Below are 19,601 nucleotides of genomic sequence, written 5' to 3'. Positions count from 1 at the left end.
AGCTAGACAAAGACACTGTATGTGATATAAAAAGAACAGTAAAACACATGAAACATTAACATGTGAAAGAAACATGTTGCAATTATGTCAAATACTGCTTTTTATATTTTATTAACAAGCAAGCATCCCTGGAACTGGGTCTATATAAAAATACTTCATGAACCAATCAGAATACAAGGGAGTTATATAAATTTATTTTATGCAACACTGATTAGTTTTGAAAATTTCCATTTTTAATGTTTTAATTTCAACTTTTATTTTTTTAAAAAATCACTAAAAGGACACAACCCACAAAAATACAATCTGTATCTGCTCTATATTTACAGATAACTGGTCACTATTAAGGCACAGATTTTAAACTAACATTTTATGTAGCAAGTCAAATATTTGTGCATAATGTAACACTAACAATACGATACACTGTACTGTTATTTTCCCTTTGTGGAATCAAAGTAAGTGAGAATTTTCTTTACTTCCAGTGTGTTCTTTTTTTTTTTTTTTATGTGAAACCCTACTGAAAAATAATGTTGTTCATGGGAAATTTTCCACTTTGGTGTAAATGAAATAAGCACTGCTCAGCAAAAGACCACATCAACTTAATACTGTAAGAAAATCAGTTTCTGAGTATAGTACCGTCTGGATACATAGCACGTACTTAAAAAGACTAAAAATCTGAGTGTAAAGCTTTAGGATGCTTTCAGGTTTAGGCAAAATAAGCAAGAAAGGGGTTGCAGAAAATTCTGTACAAAGTGTTGCTGAATATTTATTTCATTAAAAATATTTCACAAAATAATGAGTCTGAATACAATTTGATTTGTAAGCACTGGGCTTGCAAATGCAAACATTTAAATGACAGCTTATCTGTAAGCACATAAATAGTCCCTGTGAATGGAACTATCTGCATGCTTAGGAGTAAGCACAAGTGAAAACAGCTTTAGAATGAGAAGTTGTGGCTTCCAAGAGGGTTTCCATGAAGTCACTCTTGCCTGTGTGACACACGTCCACACAAATCTCTGACACATGGATATGGACTCTTGGTGTTGGGCACAGGAGCTTGGTGTGAACAACTGTGAGTACCAGATACAGTTTTAGCCAGTCACATCTGCAGTACCATTTTTAAACCAGACGAAGCTGCTACTGGATCTACAGGGGAAGTCACCCAGTTATACACCATTAAGTAGATATGGCTGAAATGAGCACTGAGCAGCAATTTTTAGCTAACCACAAGACTTTATATTATTGCTTGGTCTATGCCCTCAAGTAATAGTCTCTTTAAATTCCCTTTGTGTGTGCAAATTTATCCATACATCGTTTTGCATTCTCACCTTAAGAGAAAGAATTATCCATGGAAAGTGTCAAAACTCTCTCACCCATTTTTGCATAAACCCCAACTACTGTAAATATTATTCTAATGCCTTCTGTTAAGAGCACTTGACAGTGGTTTATGTCCATCTCAAAAGGCTTGTACATTGAACATAAATAATACATTACAGTAGAGGTAATTCACAATATTTCTCATGGGAATGCTTTTCAATTAATGCTTGGAAACTACACATTGCATTGCAAAAAGAGGCACTTTATGGATTCCTTCATTACACTGAAACCCTTCATAAACCCATAACACAACATCTGTAAAGACAGAAGAATAACATTGCCAAATTTTTTGGACTTTCACAGTATAAGAATGCAAAAGTTAGCTCTAGCCACTTACAACATGGACTCTTTCTGTTGAACATAACTTGTTTCAGAAATAGTTCATCTCCAAAGTTTCAAACACTTCTGCAGCTGACAATTACAAATCTAGATCAAACAAAACAGATGCTATTACACCTATTTTATGTAGGTCACTTCATTGCTGCATGCATAGTCATGTAAGAAATACGAGTCATTTATTAAATGGCAACAGTGCTGTCTTGTCAAATTAGATTAGTTGTCTGTTTAATCAAACTGACAACCCAGAGCTCTAGTTTGATGAATGCCTTTCAGTGTCTACCATAAATCTGCAGTAGATCAGTTTAATCTGTTACGTATTGTAGGTGTATAGAATCTAAAAATAAAAGTCTGATATAAATAAGTGTCCTTTAGTGGCAGGGTACTAAAAATAGCCCTTTGCTTTGAAACAACCATTGAAAACAGTTTTAGCATAACAGGCAGCAGTTAAATATGTTGACTGCAAAGGGTTAATATTGCAAGGTCCATTTTGGTCTTTCATTGCATCTGTTACAGTGAGTATTATTGCAGGCAGCATTAGACTGCTTCATAAGAGCATAACAGGACTGGTCCACTACCAAGTGACTTGATTTTGGAACAATCTCTTCAGATAACTACTGGGGAGACAGAGAGAGGAAAACCAAAAATCTGCGTAAGAACCAGTTTCTAGTACCATTATAGTGAGATGTGACTTAATGTAGGAACACCTGAAAAAATTTGATTAGTGCCAATATAAAAATTGATATGGAAATGAAAGAGAGAAATAAATTTCCACAGGACAAGAAATCAGAACACGTAAAGTGCAGAAAGACCTCAATAATTATTTTAAGCAGTACCAGAAAAAACCATCTTGATAAAGCCAAATCTATGCTCTCTGGCATCCCAGCTCTTCATTCTTCCTTCATTCAACAAAGTACAAAATTCAGTGCATACATTATAGTTATAGGTAATAAAATACTAAACAAAGAACCCTATATTATTATTATTGCAAATTCTGTCCAATCTACATGAGTAAAACATAACCCACATTTGGTGTTTCAAAAGACAACTGACAAAATGTGTTCTCTCTGATTTTTTTGGCACAGTACTGTGCAGACAAAACGCTTTGGTCCTTGACACCCAAACTCCCAAAGTGCAGAGGGTGGTGTGCAGTGAAGGCTGTCCACAGGATTGCCATGTCCATCTTTCCAGCTGATTTCTGAGCCCAAGCTCCTGCTACCAGCGCCCGCTGACACTGGCAATGTCCGAGTGATACTGGCGCGGCAGTCTCCCACTGGCTCCCCCTTCCAGGAACGAGGCACGGATGTTGGATGGGTCAAAGAGCTTTCTTCGGTTTTTGTTCAGTTCTGGAGAGGTCAAGCACACCCACAGAAATCTCCCATCAGAAATTCATTTTAATGTTTTGATCTAAACCAAATGCAGAACTTCTGTTTAAAGGAACAAAGTATTTTAGACAGACACAGTATGCACTGAAAATATCTGTGAGGTACTCCTTCAATTAACAGCTCAACAGGATAATATGAGTGTCAGGTTAAGACTCAGAGGCTCCTTGGGATGCAGGCATCTACTCGGGGCAGTTCTTATTTCTCAATGGTATAGTGTGAAGCAGATCCTTTTTTGCAATATTGATTTAGATCAAATTGACATAGCTGGAACTTAAAAAAGTTTGTTATAATATTCAAAGGCTGCAATCTTCCTGGAGGCACAACCATGCAGTGTGGACTGAGATTGACAGAAAAGCTTACTACCAACTTGATAATTTCTCAATGCACAATTCTTCATTTCAACATAAAACTTAAGCAGTATTTTAACAAGGACTTTCAGAAAAAACAGATGCTCACCTGTCATTTAAACATGCACCCTAATCTTGTGTTAGTAATAACTCATCCAAAATATTTTTCTTTCCCCCACTTTCCTGTTCTTGTAAACTCTGTGCTAGATACAAATCCCCGAGAGATTACATAGATTTTCATAACTGCTACTGAACTAAGTACATTTGCAAACCAAAAACCAGAAAAAAAACCCCACAAAGTCCCCCAAAAGCAGGCACTTTTTCCCAGTAGGATGACTGCTCTGCTAATCAATAAAATGGGGGTAGGGAACCAAAAGGTTGAAAATGCCAGTTCTGACTGGTATGTAGTGCTGTTCAGACCCTGCAGGGCCTGTAATCCCAGAGATTCCTGGACCCTCAAGTTCGGGGCATCAAACTCCTGCTGTGAGCTGAACTTTCTACCAAGTTCCAGCTTTACAGGACTATTCCAAGTGAGCTGTTATGAGGTCATGGGAAAGCTCTGTAAAGCCTGGGTTTAAGCACCTGTCGTGAGGGGCAAGCTAATATCACCTCTGTGGACTAGACCCTTACTTTTCAGTCTTTCCAAGTCATTTTTCCTTTGTCAGCTCTAAACACACAATTTGAGTGAGAAGAATACAAACAAAGCTTAAAATCAATAAATGGTACTCAGTGTTTTTTACCTGAGATTGCAAGCAGCATTTTTCTTCTGGCACCAAAAGTGGTAATTCCCAACTCTTTCAAATCTTGATCAGTAAGAGTAAGGAATGTCTGCAGATCAATCTAGAGTAAAAAGAAATAAGAAAATTATGCAAAACAAGTCTTTCCACAAAAGTATTAAGTAATACATGTGGCTCAGAATAGCTTCATTTTTTTTTTCCTGCTGCATTTTACAGTTACTCTGCCAAACTATTCTTTGCATGTAAACAGCAATCATGGCTTTTCAATGGCTTCTTCACACAGTTGCTCAATTTGCTACATTTCTGACAGAGAAGGAGAAATTAAAAACTAATCAGTTCTGGAAAAGAAGAGAAAATTAGTTACTCATATTTATTTATGAGTCTTGAGACTTTTAAGTATTTACCACAATTTTAAGATTTATGATCCAGCTTTGAAAGAACAGCTCATGAAAATCCTGTCACAAAGTGAGTTCTAAGTGGCTTTTGGTGAAGAGACAGAACAACTACTGCTGGAAAACATCCTACCAACACCAAGGTGCCTCTTGAGGGAACACCAACCTCTTGCTGCTGGAACACATCTGTGTATTTGCCCAAACCAAGCTTGCTGAAGAGCTCAGGCAGATCAGATCCCTTAAACAAACTGTTGAGGTTACAGCCATTGCTTCCTGTCAGTGAGGAGATGCAGTCCATGTAGTTACTGCTACTGAGATAGTGTTCAGCTGAAAGGGAACAAGTGCACTTTTCAGACACATCACAAAAGGGCATCATTTTCCACCAACATTATATTCAGCTAGCTCATTTAATTTACAAAGTATTCAAATCTTTATTTCACAGGGAAAAAAAAGCTTCTCAGTGCTCTAAGAGAATGAACAGTATAAAGCAATTTTTTTGTTAATTAAGTTCCAGTGTTTGTTTTCTATAGACCTACTTTTGTCCAGCCAACTCATTGCTGTTTCTTTTATCCTTTATCCACACATTTTACTCTCTGGGAAAGCTACAGCTGCCATAGAACATTTTCTTTCACTGCCAGTGTATTCGTGTTTCTAATTTTCTTCTAACACACATGTAAATATAATTTTAATCTTCATTTATTTTAATTAACCTAGAACTTCCATTTTTGTCCAATTAGGTTGAAAACATCAAAAGATTGATTTCAAATAAAACGTGTCATCTTTTTAGTTCTTCAAGTACTTAGAATGCGACGTGCAGCCATTCACAGCTCAACTAATGTGCTTTTTAAAACCATGAATATTTTCTCTAATTGGAGTTATCCTTTCTTACCATGTACAAATTTTATTATCTGTGTACTTTGGGATTTAGGTTTATTCACCTTTAAAAGAAAATGCAACAACAAAAAGTATAAACAGCCACAGTACTTATTTCCCCATAAAGCAGATAGGTAGTATGGACTTACTATTCTCTACCTCCACTTTTCACTCTTCCAGAAAAGCATCTATTAAGTTATTAAAAAAATTTAAGTTCAACTAAAGTAAAATTTTAATTTGTAAACTTCAAGCATCGTTAAAAAAAAGTAATTACAAAACATACAGCCTGTGTCCACAGAAAGCAGTATTTAAAATCATGCTAGGCCATGCCAAACACATGGACAGGCTTCTGTCCACAGAATTGCCAGGGTTGGAAGGGACCTTAAAGCCCATCTCATTCCAACCCCTGCCATGGGACACGTTCCAGTATCCCAGGTTGCCCCAGGCTCCATCCAAGCTGGCCTTGGGCACTTCCAGGGATGGGGCAGCCACAGCTTCTCTGGGCACCCTGTGCCAGGGCCTTACCATGCTCACAGGGAAAATTTTCTCGTAACATCTGACCTAAACCTATTCTGTTTCAGTTTGTAGCCACTCCCCCTTGTCCTGTCACTACATGTTCTTGCAAATTTTATCCCCATGAAGAGAATCATGCTTTAAAATTCAGTTTCAGCATGGAATATCACTTCACCAGTGAGCAAATAGCCCAATAAAGCCCTGGCTGTTGCTGCACTGATAACAGAGCAGTATGAGAGCAGTCTAGAAATAAGCCTTTGTAGAGGTCTGGTTTCAGTATACCTTGAAAAACCCACTCCATGACAGCAAAGAGTTTTTAAGCAAGAATATCTGGCATTTGACAAATACCCTTAAAAGTTTTCCTTTAGGACCATTATTTGTATATCATGTTACACAAGCTTGCACTTCTTTGTAAAAATTTGTAAAAAAAAAAGTAATTATTTATTACAAGGTGTCAGTAATTTAAATCCCTAGTGAAGTCAGGATACATTCATATCAAAATAAATATTGATATCAATATGATTACTTTTTTTAAATCAGATGATAAGAGCTTATTAACCTGATTTGTTTTGTTTCCGTTTGGGGCTGCCAATTGAGGAGACAAAATCATGAGCAGTGGGTCCAAGGCCATTCCGGTCTCTCCAGTTATCAGATTCACTGCCACTTCCCAGGTGCTCCCGACTGCTGGACCGGGAGAGAGACATGGATGAACCCTGCAAACAACAGGAAGAAAATCTGGGCTGAAAACAGAGGTTTCATTGTGACTCAGATGTTTTCTTTGAAGCAGCTCAGTTAAAAAGCAGCTTTTAATGCTCGCAAACATTCTTTTTGGCAGTTGATCAATAGTCAAATAATTGCAAACCGGACACAAAAACAGCAGGTGTGCTTAAAACATATGCAGTTTACAGTTTTTAAGCAGGAGTTATTTAAAGACCATGATTCAAAATAAATTTCTCGGTATTTCCAAGTTTGTTTCCAAAACATTCCATGGCATCAAATTCCCACACAAATTCTAGACAAAGCAATCTATTGACTACATCCCTTCACAGGGAAGAGAACATAACAGAACATTTATCTGAAGATAAGTGGATCAAGTACACACTACTTGACAACAGCCTTGCACATAATAATACAACAACAATTCTGCAATGGCTTGTAAATTTGTAGTTGTTTTGTCTGTGATCTTTTAAAATAGGTTTTCATATTCCTGTGAAATACTTATTATCAACTCTCATCACTGTGGGTGAGAACGTAGCAATACAAGGCAGCAGCATTCAGTGGCAACATACCCAAAAGAAATTGACGTTATAGATATCACATACTTACATGAGCTAAAAATTGTGGAAATGAACAATTTAATTCTATAAACTTGCACCAAATTGTGACTGAAAAACATCACTTAGGAGGCAGCAATCTTTTACACTATTCAGTAAAACTGACACCCCTGAAGAAACACTGTGCTCTTGGTTAGAATCACAGACCCACTTAGAGATTTTAGACATCAAGGCCTGGGAGAAAGGCCCACTCCAGCTCAACCAACATAGAAAAGTAATCACAGATTTTGGTTGCATCTTTTTCTTTCCCCGGTTACTACTGCATTACATGTAGCCAAGCCTACTGCATGTACCTGAATGGCTCAAAAAGTTGACATGTCAAGTGGAGAACACCAAGGCACATTTTTGTCCTGGCTGAATATCTCTTTTGCATTAACAGACAGTATATCCTAGAGAACTATGAAGTCCCCTTCTTTAAGAAACATACCATTTACATTTTATATAAGCAGGACAGAAAAAGGTGTCTCTGTGGAAGCCAGGAAGGATTACAGCAAGGAAGCACACTAAAAAGCAACTTCAGAATGCCTTTGAGAAGAAGGGAACAAATTCCCTGTAAGATTCCCATGCTGGGACTCTTCTGAAGAGACTTGCTGGACTCTGCTTTCTGCCTGGGAAAATTCTGAGCCCAGTGCATAGTGCAAGGAGAGACAGCCCCTTCCTGCACAGAAGGAAAGATGAGCTGCTCGTTCTACTGTTCTCCTCCACCGTGCAGTGATACACATCATATAGATTATCTGTCATACATACACAGTTTTCATTAGGTTACTAAAGCCCTGCTGCTTGCTTGCAACTACTGGGATGTTTGCTCCTTAAGTTGTTTGAAGCTGCTTTAAACAAAGATATTTTAAGAAGCAGACCTCTATGCTCTATGACTTGCCTATAAAACAGATCTAACTTTGTGTTGGGCTGAATGTATTCCATATGCCTTAATACTTATGTAAGAAATACTTTTTACCATAAAAAATATTTAGAACAGGTATCTGCAAGATTTTTTTTCCAGAAGTTATAGACATATCTCAAGAGAAACAACTTACTGAAAGTAAACTTCCATTACAATATACTTTTATATACCTCATATGTGGTGGTCATGGAAGGCTTGTACGATACATGATTCGCTCTTCTTAGCTCCTTGATAGTTTCTGCAGGCATTGATTTAGAGAACCCCAAACCACTCCATGTATTTGTTGGAGTTCTCACTTCTGTTACCACTGGCTTCTTTAACATAGCTGAAAATACAGAGACAAATCAGTAAATCTCAGCCTTAGTAGAAGTACTGAGAGGATAGGACTGAAATCATGTTTGCTAACAGCTTGAGCCCAGCACACTCTAAACACCTCCACTTGCTACACAGCTTGAATCCTACCCTTCCTTAAGGCAATTTACTCTGCCAGAAGATAGTTAAGTCCCACAGGGCTGCATGGAAGCCAAAGAATCGTATCTGTTTCAAAGAGAGAAGCTTCTGTTTTTCTTTTAGTGAATGGGTAATTTGGTTTATTATTTAACAGGGTCAAAGATATGGTTAAGCCTCTTACCAATTCTACAACTCAATTTATCCCTGAAGCAAGAGGTCATTTAGCTGATGTGACAAACACCTTAAAGTTAAATTTGCATCCAAATAAAGGGAAGTATTACAGTAATGAGCTCTCTGAAAACAATATTGGTCATTTGCTCATGGATTTACTTACACATCCCACCTGCAAGCTGCTTACACTGTATTTTATACTGTGTTGGTATTAAGAAATTTTTGGAACATAAAGCAAATGTTTCACTACCACTTCCAGATTTTATTAAAAACTGGATTACAAAACAAAGTTCAGGAAACCATTTCATCTCAGTATCAACAAACTTTTCAGAAGTCACTGTTCATCCACGTACCTTTGGTTGCTAGTAGTTTCTTCTGTTCATAGTCAAATGCCTAAAAATGAAACACGCAGAAGATCATCTAATTGCCATTCTAACTAAACGTCACTCCAGTAGTCATCTCTTTGTGAAAACAAAGGTTTGCAAAGTGGCCACTGAATACATCTAGGAGAAACCTGAAATACTGCACAGTAATTTCACAGTAGCCCAGTTAGAGCCCTAGTTACTTAAAGTGTTCATTGAAACATAGATAAAGATTTTAAATAACTATCTGATTTCCATTTGAGCGAGGCTAAAGCAGTATATTTACAAAATGCTTAGGAGGAATGAATTTTTCTTCAATTTTTTTTTAATGAGACATCTTTCAAGCATAGTTTCTCTCCTTAACCATCTATTCTTGGCATTTAAAACATTCCTCAACAGTACGAAAAAGGTAATATATCTTAGCAAGTCTAGCCACTACAGTTATTTTTAATAATCTTTCAGGTTTACTTCTCCTTCATGCATTCATTTTGTGAAAGGAAAAGAACTTAAGTTTTGAGATAATTCAAAGAACTTTTGTATGTGTTCTACCTGTATCAGTGGAAAATGTGAAGTTTAAATACCCCTGATTAAACAAGCTACACTTAGTTGAACTACAAATCAGGAAATCTAAACACACAAAACTACAAAAATGCTGTATTAGCCTGAAGTGTTACATTTTCTACTAAAAATAACTAGAGGAATAACTAAGGAAAAGGGCTGCAAAACACTAATCTTTCTCTTGTTCGACTACTCCACACAGTCTGATTATGCCCACACTCCAATAGATCTATACTGAAAATAATCCTGTTACTGCTTCCTGACAAAGGGGTCTCCTCTCTCTTTGGGGAGAGTTGCAGTAACATGGCAGTAGTTTGTATTTGTAGGCTGTAATTAACCAAGTTAATTAAGTACGAGAAGGTGTGAAATTTATTTTGTAGCTATAATTCTCTTGAAGCAACAATGTAAGACTTCTTACAGGCAAATGATGGAGACAAATACAGCCACCCAACTTTGTGTACTTAAACTTTTCTTACTCAAGAGAAACGAAGAGCTTTTCTGTTCTCAAGACTTTTCATTGACAAACCACTCCTCAGTTGAAGCAGTTGATGGCTTGGCTGTGAATACTTTTACTGAACTGGTAATGACAATTCAGCCTCCAGTCCCCAATCACCTCTGCATTCTATGGTAACTTCACTCAGCAGTATCAATATTTATGCCTAATTGGCTTCATTCAGGGAGACCTACCTGCATATTTACAAAGGAGGGCTGCGGAGCCAGACGCGCTCTCTCGGAGTTCTGCTGGGCGGCTGCCGCCCGCTCGGCCGCCCGCTCGCTGCCCGGGGCCTTCTTATCAGCCACGGGGCTTTCCGGGGCACCCAGCTCTGCCTCGGAGAGCAGCCTGTCTGCGGTGCTGCGGGGACAAAGGCACTGTTAGCTCAGGCTGCTCAGGCTGCCTCTGCGCCGGCAGCGAGCGCTCAGTGCGGTTCTGGTAACTGGGCTTCACCCGGACAAGTCTGGCAGCCAAACTCAAGACATGTCCATACACAAAGATCTCTGCATTTTCAGCAATATTTCCAAAAGTTTCAGCTCTCCTGTACCTTTTTCTCTGTCAGTGAAGGAAAGCAGTGTTTCTCCTTCCTGTATCACTAAGAGGCATAGTTTACAGATTCGGTTTTGAACTGTCTGGGGTCTGGAAATATTGCATGTAATCCCTACACAGTGTGATTTCCCATTTAGCCTTGCTCAGGCCAGCAGTTCAAACAGGTTCACACTTGTAGGATAAAGAGAGATTGCATAATAGGGACTAAGAAACTTGACATAGGTCCTACTTGCTTTCACAGCTTCAAAAATTGCAGTCCTACATGCCTACATTACCTCCTGATGCAATTTTATTTTTCTAAACCTTGGCCGCATTTCAGGCCTATGCTAGAACAGTATAAACTCTTCAAAGCAAAGTGATCATGTTTTTGAAGCTGTAAACTACTACCCCCAAGGAAACTGTGGAGCACTATGTCCTCAACAAAAAGAGCAAGACACACAAACAACCGAATTTGGTTAGCAGGATTCCTTGGATTTTTAAACTGTGAAAGCAGAATTAATGAAATACATATCATAGCCTTAAGAGTGTAAATAAATGAAGCAAAAGAAAATATGTGTCTCAGAAGAGTGGTGATAAACAGTTCCCAAACAAACAGTGAGAACATGAGTATGTCAGACAAAAACATTGCATTTAGAACAAAACCTGTGTTGCCAAGATGTATTATGACTCAAATGAGCCTTTCCCACTGCTGGGTCATTAAAGAGCCAACCCAACCAAAATCATCACTGAGACAAGTGTTTGAGAACATGCTGCTATGCCCTGAACGCAGCTTTCCTAAGAAAACAGCCTCAGGTACACACAAAAGGAAAAAGCTGTCAAATTATCCTCTAAGCAATCAATAAAGAAGGAAAGTGCAAAAATGTATACTTTAGAAACAGGTAATGAAAGTTCCTCTGACAAGGATCTCCGTTCTTTTGTGGGAGAGAAAAGACATTTTTTTAAACTCAAAGACAAATAGGATGAACAAAAAGCATTCGAAGTCTGCAGTTATCAGACAAACTGGGGGCTAAATTAATGCCTAACGTCATGGAAAATCAAGGCCAAATTAAATCAGTTCTTTGAGTATCTTATGACTGAACCCTCCCTTCTATGTACAAAAACACGTGAAGTAATTTTGCATTGTGAAAGTTCCACTAATCTGTGTTTATACACTCAGCTTACTGTAAGTGGGAGTTTTTGGTGCCTTGCAGTAATTCCACTGTTTGCCTCTTGGCACAGGCCTGCTTGGAAGAGCTCATCATCTGCTTCAGGTCACTGGTGTTTGCTGAATGGGACGGACTGCGGGGCATGCCCACTTCTACAAAAGCATCGTTGCAACCTACAAGGCCAATAAAAGGAGAGTTAAACAACCACCCTGCTGTGTCCTAGTGAGCTTGCTGCAGGAATGATAACTATGGGAGAAAACCTCCTCCTCCTCCCTACAGGATCATCTTCAGGGATAATTCTTTGGTCAAGGTTAAGAAGTCAAGATGTGTATGCTCAAATGCAAAAAAAAGGTGTCAGTATTCACATATATAGTAGTCACACTAAGTATTTCCTTTTTTCAAATATTTAAGTAATATTAATTAATATTAAACGTGAAGACTGACAATTCAAAGTGACTAAGTATTCTGAAGAAATTTGATTTTATACCCGGTTTTAATAGACTTTGCCAGGTGCTCAGGTAGCTTCTGCTGGAATAAGAGCTCCCCCCACTTCAAGTATCTTTAGAACATGTTTTCACAAGCTTCAAGTGGAACTGGCTTTCCCTCCCTCCAAGAATGATGGGGACAGTTAAGCACTTTAGCTTTTAAAAGGCAGCATAACTGAAATGCTGTTGCAAAACATGCAAATAAAATTGTTTCCCAGTGTCTAGGTTAGATCTACACAATTTCCTGCAAAAACCTTCCCAGAGACATTAATTATTTGCTTTTGTTAAAAAGCAAAAATAAAACATCATTTAAATCAGAAGAGTTTAGTTACCCTCTGAGGATTTTAGTATTTTTGTACAGCAGCTTATCTCCCTCTGCTCCTAGGGAATAAGTAAAATGTTGCAAGTACATTTATGTTGATTTAAGGTGTTTCTATCAACAGCACAGCTCAGTTACTACAGGTTCTATTTACTTTCTTTGACAATGAATCTGAGATCCAGCAATCTTTTCCTTAAACATGGTTGCAAAAACAACTCTCAGAGAGTATCTTCACATTTTTGTATCATGAACTGTACACAGACTGTACAAACACTACCAAACAAAGGAATGCAATATCAAAATCTTACCTTCTTCACTATTTGCCTTGGCAGCTACTTGTTCTGAGGCCCCATGAGCACTTGTTTGCCTTACTGCATCACTGTGGTTTGTGGTCAACACATTTTCTCCCAGCGATGTGGCAGACAGTGCAGCATACTTGATATTTGAGGCCTGAAAAGATTGTCACAAATCACTGAGGTGATTTTTATGCTTAAGGAAATATTGAAACAATTTCCCTTTTCTATCTGTGTAGGATAACAAGGAATCTATTCCTGGAGAAGAGTAAGAGAACAGTATGTTTGAATGTTCTATTTTTCAATCTTTAAGTCATGTTCAAATACACTGCTGTTTGTTTTTAAACTTAGAAGCTTTATGAATCTACTAATATAGCTAGTTTTCTCTTTCAGCTTTTCTTAGTAGAGGTCTAGTACAAAGAAATCTGGCCCTCCAGTATAGTATCACTTACCTTTACATGACCATTTAAAGAAGGGGAGCCTTTTTTGCTTTCTGATTGCATGCCATTAACGTGGACTTCAACAGGAGTCAAGCCTGGTGGTGGAGATGGAGTGTTTTGACCATAATTAGGCACTCCAGACAGCAGAATACTAGTTAAGGTTGCTTGGGCAGTAGATGGTATCATTAGGTGTGGAATAGCAGAAAAACCTGTAACAAAATTTGGTTATGTTCTGATTAAGTTTCTCATTTAACTTCCTCAGGCATTACACTACTTTATATAAATCTTTATGTAGCTATAATAAATTACTAAAAAGTTTCCATTAGAATTGCATGCCAAAACCATAATGCTTTATCTGGGTAGGTTAACTTCATTGTCTACATAAAACAGATGGAAACACTGCATTTGACAGCATGTCATATATTAAGTTATAACTTTAAATTTGCATATTTATTCATCTGTGCTAAGTAAGTGTAGGAATTAAGGTTCCAAAGAATTAATGATTCTGGATTTGTCAACTGCCATTCTAATGACTTGGTGTTGCACAGTTCATTTAATTCACATTAAACTTCTACCGACCTGTGGTGTTTGTGTTAGCAAGAGATGTTGCCCATAATGTGGGACTGGGCGTGCCTGAACTTGGACTCTGCAAAGGGCTCACAGAGCTATTGAGGGCATTCAACAGAGAGTTTGGAGCAGTTGAGGTGTTGACTGACAGGGCTGTTGGACCTAGAAGGCCTGCAAAAAATCATGCAAGTAAATATTTAGTTAAGACTTACAGGAAAACATTCTTCACAAAAGTACCAATCGAAAAGAAACAGAACAAACCCCCATGAAGTGGCACCAGCCTGTATTTCACAAACAAATTGTAACATTAAACCTGCTGTTCATTTGGTGCACCATGCTTGTTCTTAAACTGGGCATCATATATCCAAGGAGAATTGGAGCAGCTTTTATGTCCTTCTACTTCTCTTGTCATAACAAAGAGTCTGCACTGACTGCTTCTCAGCCCTGGCATCCCTTTGCATCCCCTCTGTTGCTTCTGATGGTTTGTTCCAAAGCAGCATCACAGAGACAAGAAAGCACCTGTACGGCACCACCTCACTTTCTTTTCACACAATAACGTTTCTCTCAGAAGCTCCTGTCAATTAACCACTACTTGCACACTAACAGCTATTCAATTCCTTTTTGCACCTTCAACACAGGCTGCAAATCATCCCCCAAATGCACTGATCAGTCCGAAAGCATTCCCCCAAACCAGCTCTTTGTGTAAGAGCATTCACAAAGCAGTTCAGCACTACACACTGAAAAGGTAAAAAAACCCAACCCCCCAAAGTGCAGCATGACAAGAACAGTCACAGAAGCAGCATTAAAAATCACAGTCAAATGGCACAAACACTTTCTCCTGTGTGACCCTAGGGAAGCATGTGACATGGAACTACACAGCACTACTGCATGGCAGTCACAAGGGACAACGTTGGTTACATGAGAACTCAGAGTTTCAAGAATTTGTGTCAAGATTTGTCACTGGTTTCCTTTGGGACTGCTTGTTTTTTCTATCTATACACTTCTGGTACAGAGGTATTTGCAGAGCTTGAAAAAAAAATAGTAATTCCAGTCTGGACTATGAGCTGCTTCTACAAAATTATGTTAAGATAGGAAGCTTACTCATTTCTGTCCTAAATTTCAACTGATAAGTAAGGTCTAAGCTAGAAGCACGTGGATCCCTCAATTACAGTGAGATACTGAACTGAAATGTGGTGTTTGCTATGCTAACTTTCATGGTATTGTTGACAGGCTTCAGTACCCACCCAAATTCAGGACAGCCTGAGACATCATACACCCAAAGAAGCTGTAAAAGCCATGTCCTGCCTCACCCGTATTTCCCTGCCTTACACTTTCGGCTGAGTGGTTTGCGTGTTTCCATAGATTTTTCTACAGGGATGAGTCCCAAACCTGATTACAAAAGCCTTGGAGAGGTTTTATAACAACCAGAAGCTGTTGCAATTCTCCAATGCTTCAACACGGTTCCTTACGCAAAACACACATCTGCTCTTTTTTCCTAGTACAAGTGAATTAAGTTTCAAACAAGCCTATATCAAAAAAATATAAATATAACGAATGCATACCAAGTCCAGTGAGTCCTAGCCCTGCTGAGGACAAAATATCCAAACCAGGACAAGACAGACCAACAGGGCATGAGACAGTAGAGGGATTTGATACTATGGTGACTCCACTACTTTCAAGTCCCAAGAGGCATTTCCGTGCCTCGTACATATTTAAGGCATTTCGTTCAACGCTTTTTACAATCACAGACTGCAGGGAAAGAAAACAACACCAACAAAGGAAAACCAGTGAGTAACACTTCTCCTTAACACAGATAGTTCTTCATACTCCTTCATGGCTACCACAACCACAGCAGTGTGAGACAGCATGAGCTAACATCCAGTAGCAACTATCCAAATTCAGGAAGTTCAGGACAGTAAGACTAGTGATTTCATAAGGATTTGAAGTGAGAATGATGGAAGACCTCTCTAAGAAAATTAATTACTATCATATCTTGGTCCTTTTTGGTAGACCAAATGTTAAGCACCTCAAGAGCTAGAGAGCCGAATCAATAATTAATATCTTATCTTCTCTTTTCAAGCTTTGTAGCTTGAAGTGGACAAAAAACCTAGTTGTTCATATTAAATTCCCCTACTAAATTCATAGCTGTCTGAGAATAAAGTAATAAGTGCCTGGAAAATGAAATTACAAAACCCCATTGCTTCTTGTACATTCTCTACAGGATGTGTCTTTGTATTGATTTTATATATCCCTACACAGGGAAGCTCACATACTGACCCAATGGAACGATCATTTAAAATTTTAAAACTTCTGCCTGCTTGGGCATTGTATACAACATGGATGACTGCAAGAGTCCCCTATCCATACTGGCCTGAGTATTTTACAATAAACACCTCCCACTGCCTTTATCAGTATATTCTATACAAAAGCTAATTTCTTCATTATTAAGCATTTAATAAAAGTCAAAATACCCTAGAGCAGAGCTGCTGGATCATTTAAACTGATATTTCAAGCATTAAATACATATGGCTTTCACAAGTTTATGATCCACTAAACTGGGGAGGAAGAGCACAAATATCAACTCATCAGCTCTGAAACTTTGCCATGAAAGCCTAAAAGGAAAATATTAGCTTTGTACAAACCTTGCTTGGTTGCTTTGGCTTAGGCTTAATGCTTATGAAGACATCTAACTGCTCCATTAGCTGTGTTATAAACTGTGGTTCTACTTCAATTTCTTCCTTCATATCAAACATGAGCACGAGGGGAAGGCAACCCTGAAAAGAAAGGCACAAAAAATCCTAGCACTTGTAACTGACCATTTTCCCATGAAAATGTTAGCAATAAACTGAACTGTAGATATTGTAACATTTACACATCATGATGCAAGGAAATTTCTGTAAGTTCAGAAAAAAGAGCAAGGATGAAATTTTAGGGAAAGCCATTTCCTTGTATGCAGGCATACAGGTGTATCTTCCTGCCCTGGGATGCTAAACAAACAGTTTGGTAGCACAAGGGTGAAATGTTTTACTGAATATTTGACATTCCAGTCTGCACATACGCACCCTGAGTAGTTATTTATACAGACTTAGAGGGTGCCTGGAAGATTCAAATTCAGAAACCACGATTACTTATTAAACCAGAACCAAGTCTTGTCAGGAACTGATGGCAGGACACTCATACTAAAAGTCTCCCGTCAAACTATTTGAAATAAGGATACATACTTCTACAAAATCTCTAAGTTACCATTGCCAAAGTCTTAACTTTTACCTTTCTCTTCCCCATTCCAGATCAGCTACATAAATATTTTCTAGGGATATGGATAACACCTGTAACACACTTAAAATACTAAAGCTTTAGCATAAAACCCCCCCAAAACTGAATGGTCCCATCCTCCCACATTTTGTCCATTAATATTCACATGTACAAAAAATGTGCACATACATTAGTACTAAAATAATGGCTAAAGGCTCCTGTGAAGCTTAAAGATCAATGTATCAAAAATCTCTACAAATAATGACATTCAACACCAGAGCTATTTTTATAAAAGGCCTCATGGAATTGTCGCTATGGTATTATAAAGAAGGTAAGACTGCAGAATGAGTAATTATTTCCTATGGTTTCCCAATTTCATTGGAAACTTGCCTACACGGGAACTAAGCAATTCCTGACATTTCCCCTCAAAAGAAACCTATTTACCTGACAAACATAGAAAAGGCAGGTTGACAAAATAAAACATAACCTGTCACCCAACACCCACAGAACATCTCAGAAATCTGCCTCTACTCAGAGGCATATTGTTATTGTAAATTTAAATCACTTATGCGGCATTTATATTACCAAGGTTATTTTCCAAGTCATGTTACCAGAGATTACAAATACTTTCAATAACTACAAACACTGACAAAACCCTGACAAAAACTGAGCTGTTTGCAGTGTGAATAGCAATCCTTCCTCTCTGTGGCTAATTTACATTTGACTTGTAAATAGATGCAGAGTGAGCATATTTTCCGTGATCTGGCAATTTTTTCCCACAAGTTTCACTGAAAGTATTTACCATGAGATATTGCCTGGCAAGACAGACAGACTCAATTGTGCCCTGGAGGTAGACAGTGGATTTCTTCTGTGGGTTACTAGGGTCAGGGAAGTGGATCTGAGCACCAGTCCTCTGCATGATATGTTTGATGTTGCTGCCGTTTCGACCCATCATAAAGAGATGATGCTGCGCTGCGATGTCGAGCTGTGTGCTCACAGGGATTGCAGAGGCCAGGCTCCCAGCCAGGTGTTCCAGGAGCATGGCTGTTCCTTCCTGGGGGGAATGGGAGAAACCAGTGAAACAGTGCTTACAGGCACACAGAACAACATCTCTGGTTGCTTCCTTGCTTGTCATGCGCTCCACAGGCAAGATAAAGAAAATATTGTTGGGTTTAAAACCAGAATTGATTTGTTAAAGGTAACAAATGCACCAAACTCTACCCACTACTCCCATTTTAAGGCCAAATGCAGCATTTAATTGCCACTCTGTAAAAGGCAGTAAGACAATGCTGCATGGTTTGGTCCCAACAGGGACCATACAGGCAGTTGAAGTCAACAGAGATTTATCTGGGTAGGTACACTTGCAAAACTTGACCTTTCAGTGTTGGGCTCAGATGTTCTTACTGGCTTCAAATACACCCATCTGGGACTGGATCAATCTCTCATACTGCCAGTTCCTAACAAGAACACTTTTATACTTTATTAAGATGAACAGGCTCCTGGCAGTTCCTTGCCTTGGCTGTCAAATTCACATCTCCCAGTGCTGGATTTGCAAGAGCAGTTTTATTGACTAATTGGGCAACTTCTAAGGTTATTTATTTGTGTGCATGAGAAGAACTCAGCATGAAGAATTTGAGGTGGGAAGTGTTTTTGTTTGCGTTGTTTTTGAATTAAAAGATGGGTAAGATCAGCACATATTCCAGGATTGCTGGAAACCTGAACAAGTGTGCAGGAGACAAGCACCAGATGAAAACCTTACCACAAACAATGCTAAATCCTAAACTTGAAACTATTTTCTGTGCATTTTTACACTTCATTTATATCAATTAATATAGGAAAAGATTCAAACCCTCAGGGTTTGCAAGTGATTATAAAATAACATGTACTGATGAGGCAGGATATACCATCTTAGACATCTAAATTATAAATATGTGACATTCAGAAACCTACTCAAGAGCAGAGATTACCTTCACAGCACTAGTGTTGTTTTGTGACCCTCTGACAATGACTGTAGCACCATACATTCGAGAGCGTTGTTTGAAGGAAACTGAAATGTTGTATGTCTGACATATGTGCTGAATGGTTGGAGAATTAGGATCTGGGATGGGTTGGAGAATTCCAGCAATAGGCAATTCAAACATGAGTACCAATGGAAGCAGCTCCTACAACAGTAATGAAGAGTAGATATTGAAAACCAGAGCCATGCACACTAAAAATGCAACAGTTTTATTCCTCAGTCATAAGGTACAGGTCAGTGATGATTAAACTGACATAACACATCCTCTGCCCAGAGTTCATCGATAAAAATATCATACTGTCACTTGG

General features: G+C 38.4%; 1 protein-coding gene across 2 annotated transcripts in view; it reads right to left on the bottom strand.

Annotated features, from left to right (window-relative positions):
• Positions 1-431: 431 nt before the first annotated feature.
• Positions 432-19,601, bottom strand: part of BICC1 (BicC family RNA binding protein 1) — a 91,365-nt gene continuing 72,195 nt past the window's right edge. For both annotated transcript variants that reach the window (XM_042033554.1, XM_042033555.1), the window contains 15 exons: positions 19,244-19,438; positions 18,079-18,330; positions 16,667-16,798; positions 15,587-15,773; positions 14,037-14,195; positions 13,470-13,666; positions 13,033-13,174; positions 11,937-12,093; positions 10,421-10,586; positions 9,167-9,206; positions 8,363-8,517; positions 6,517-6,670; positions 4,738-4,898; positions 4,183-4,282; positions 432-3,056 (listed from right to left, as the gene is read on the bottom strand). In XM_042033554.1, the coding sequence (XP_041889488.1) occupies positions 2,926-3,056; positions 4,183-4,282; positions 4,738-4,898; positions 6,517-6,670; positions 8,363-8,517; positions 9,167-9,206; positions 10,421-10,586; positions 11,937-12,093; positions 13,033-13,174; positions 13,470-13,666; positions 14,037-14,195; positions 15,587-15,773; positions 16,667-16,798; positions 18,079-18,330; positions 19,244-19,438 (2,328 nt within the window). In that variant the 3' untranslated portion in view covers positions 432-2,925. The remainder of the gene's footprint in view (positions 3,057-4,182; positions 4,283-4,737; positions 4,899-6,516; positions 6,671-8,362; positions 8,518-9,166; positions 9,207-10,420; positions 10,587-11,936; positions 12,094-13,032; positions 13,175-13,469; positions 13,667-14,036; positions 14,196-15,586; positions 15,774-16,666; positions 16,799-18,078; positions 18,331-19,243; positions 19,439-19,601) is intronic.

The sequence above is a fragment of the Corvus kubaryi genome, unplaced genomic scaffold (genome assembly GCF_017639235.1).
Source record: "Corvus kubaryi isolate FWS band 111438036 unplaced genomic scaffold, C.kubaryi_AGA036_p1.0 37357, whole genome shotgun sequence".
Classification (NCBI taxonomy): domain Eukaryota; kingdom Metazoa; phylum Chordata; class Aves; order Passeriformes; family Corvidae; genus Corvus; species Corvus kubaryi.
Note: the sequence above shows the minus strand (reverse complement) of the source record. Positions and strands in the feature narration are given on the sequence as shown.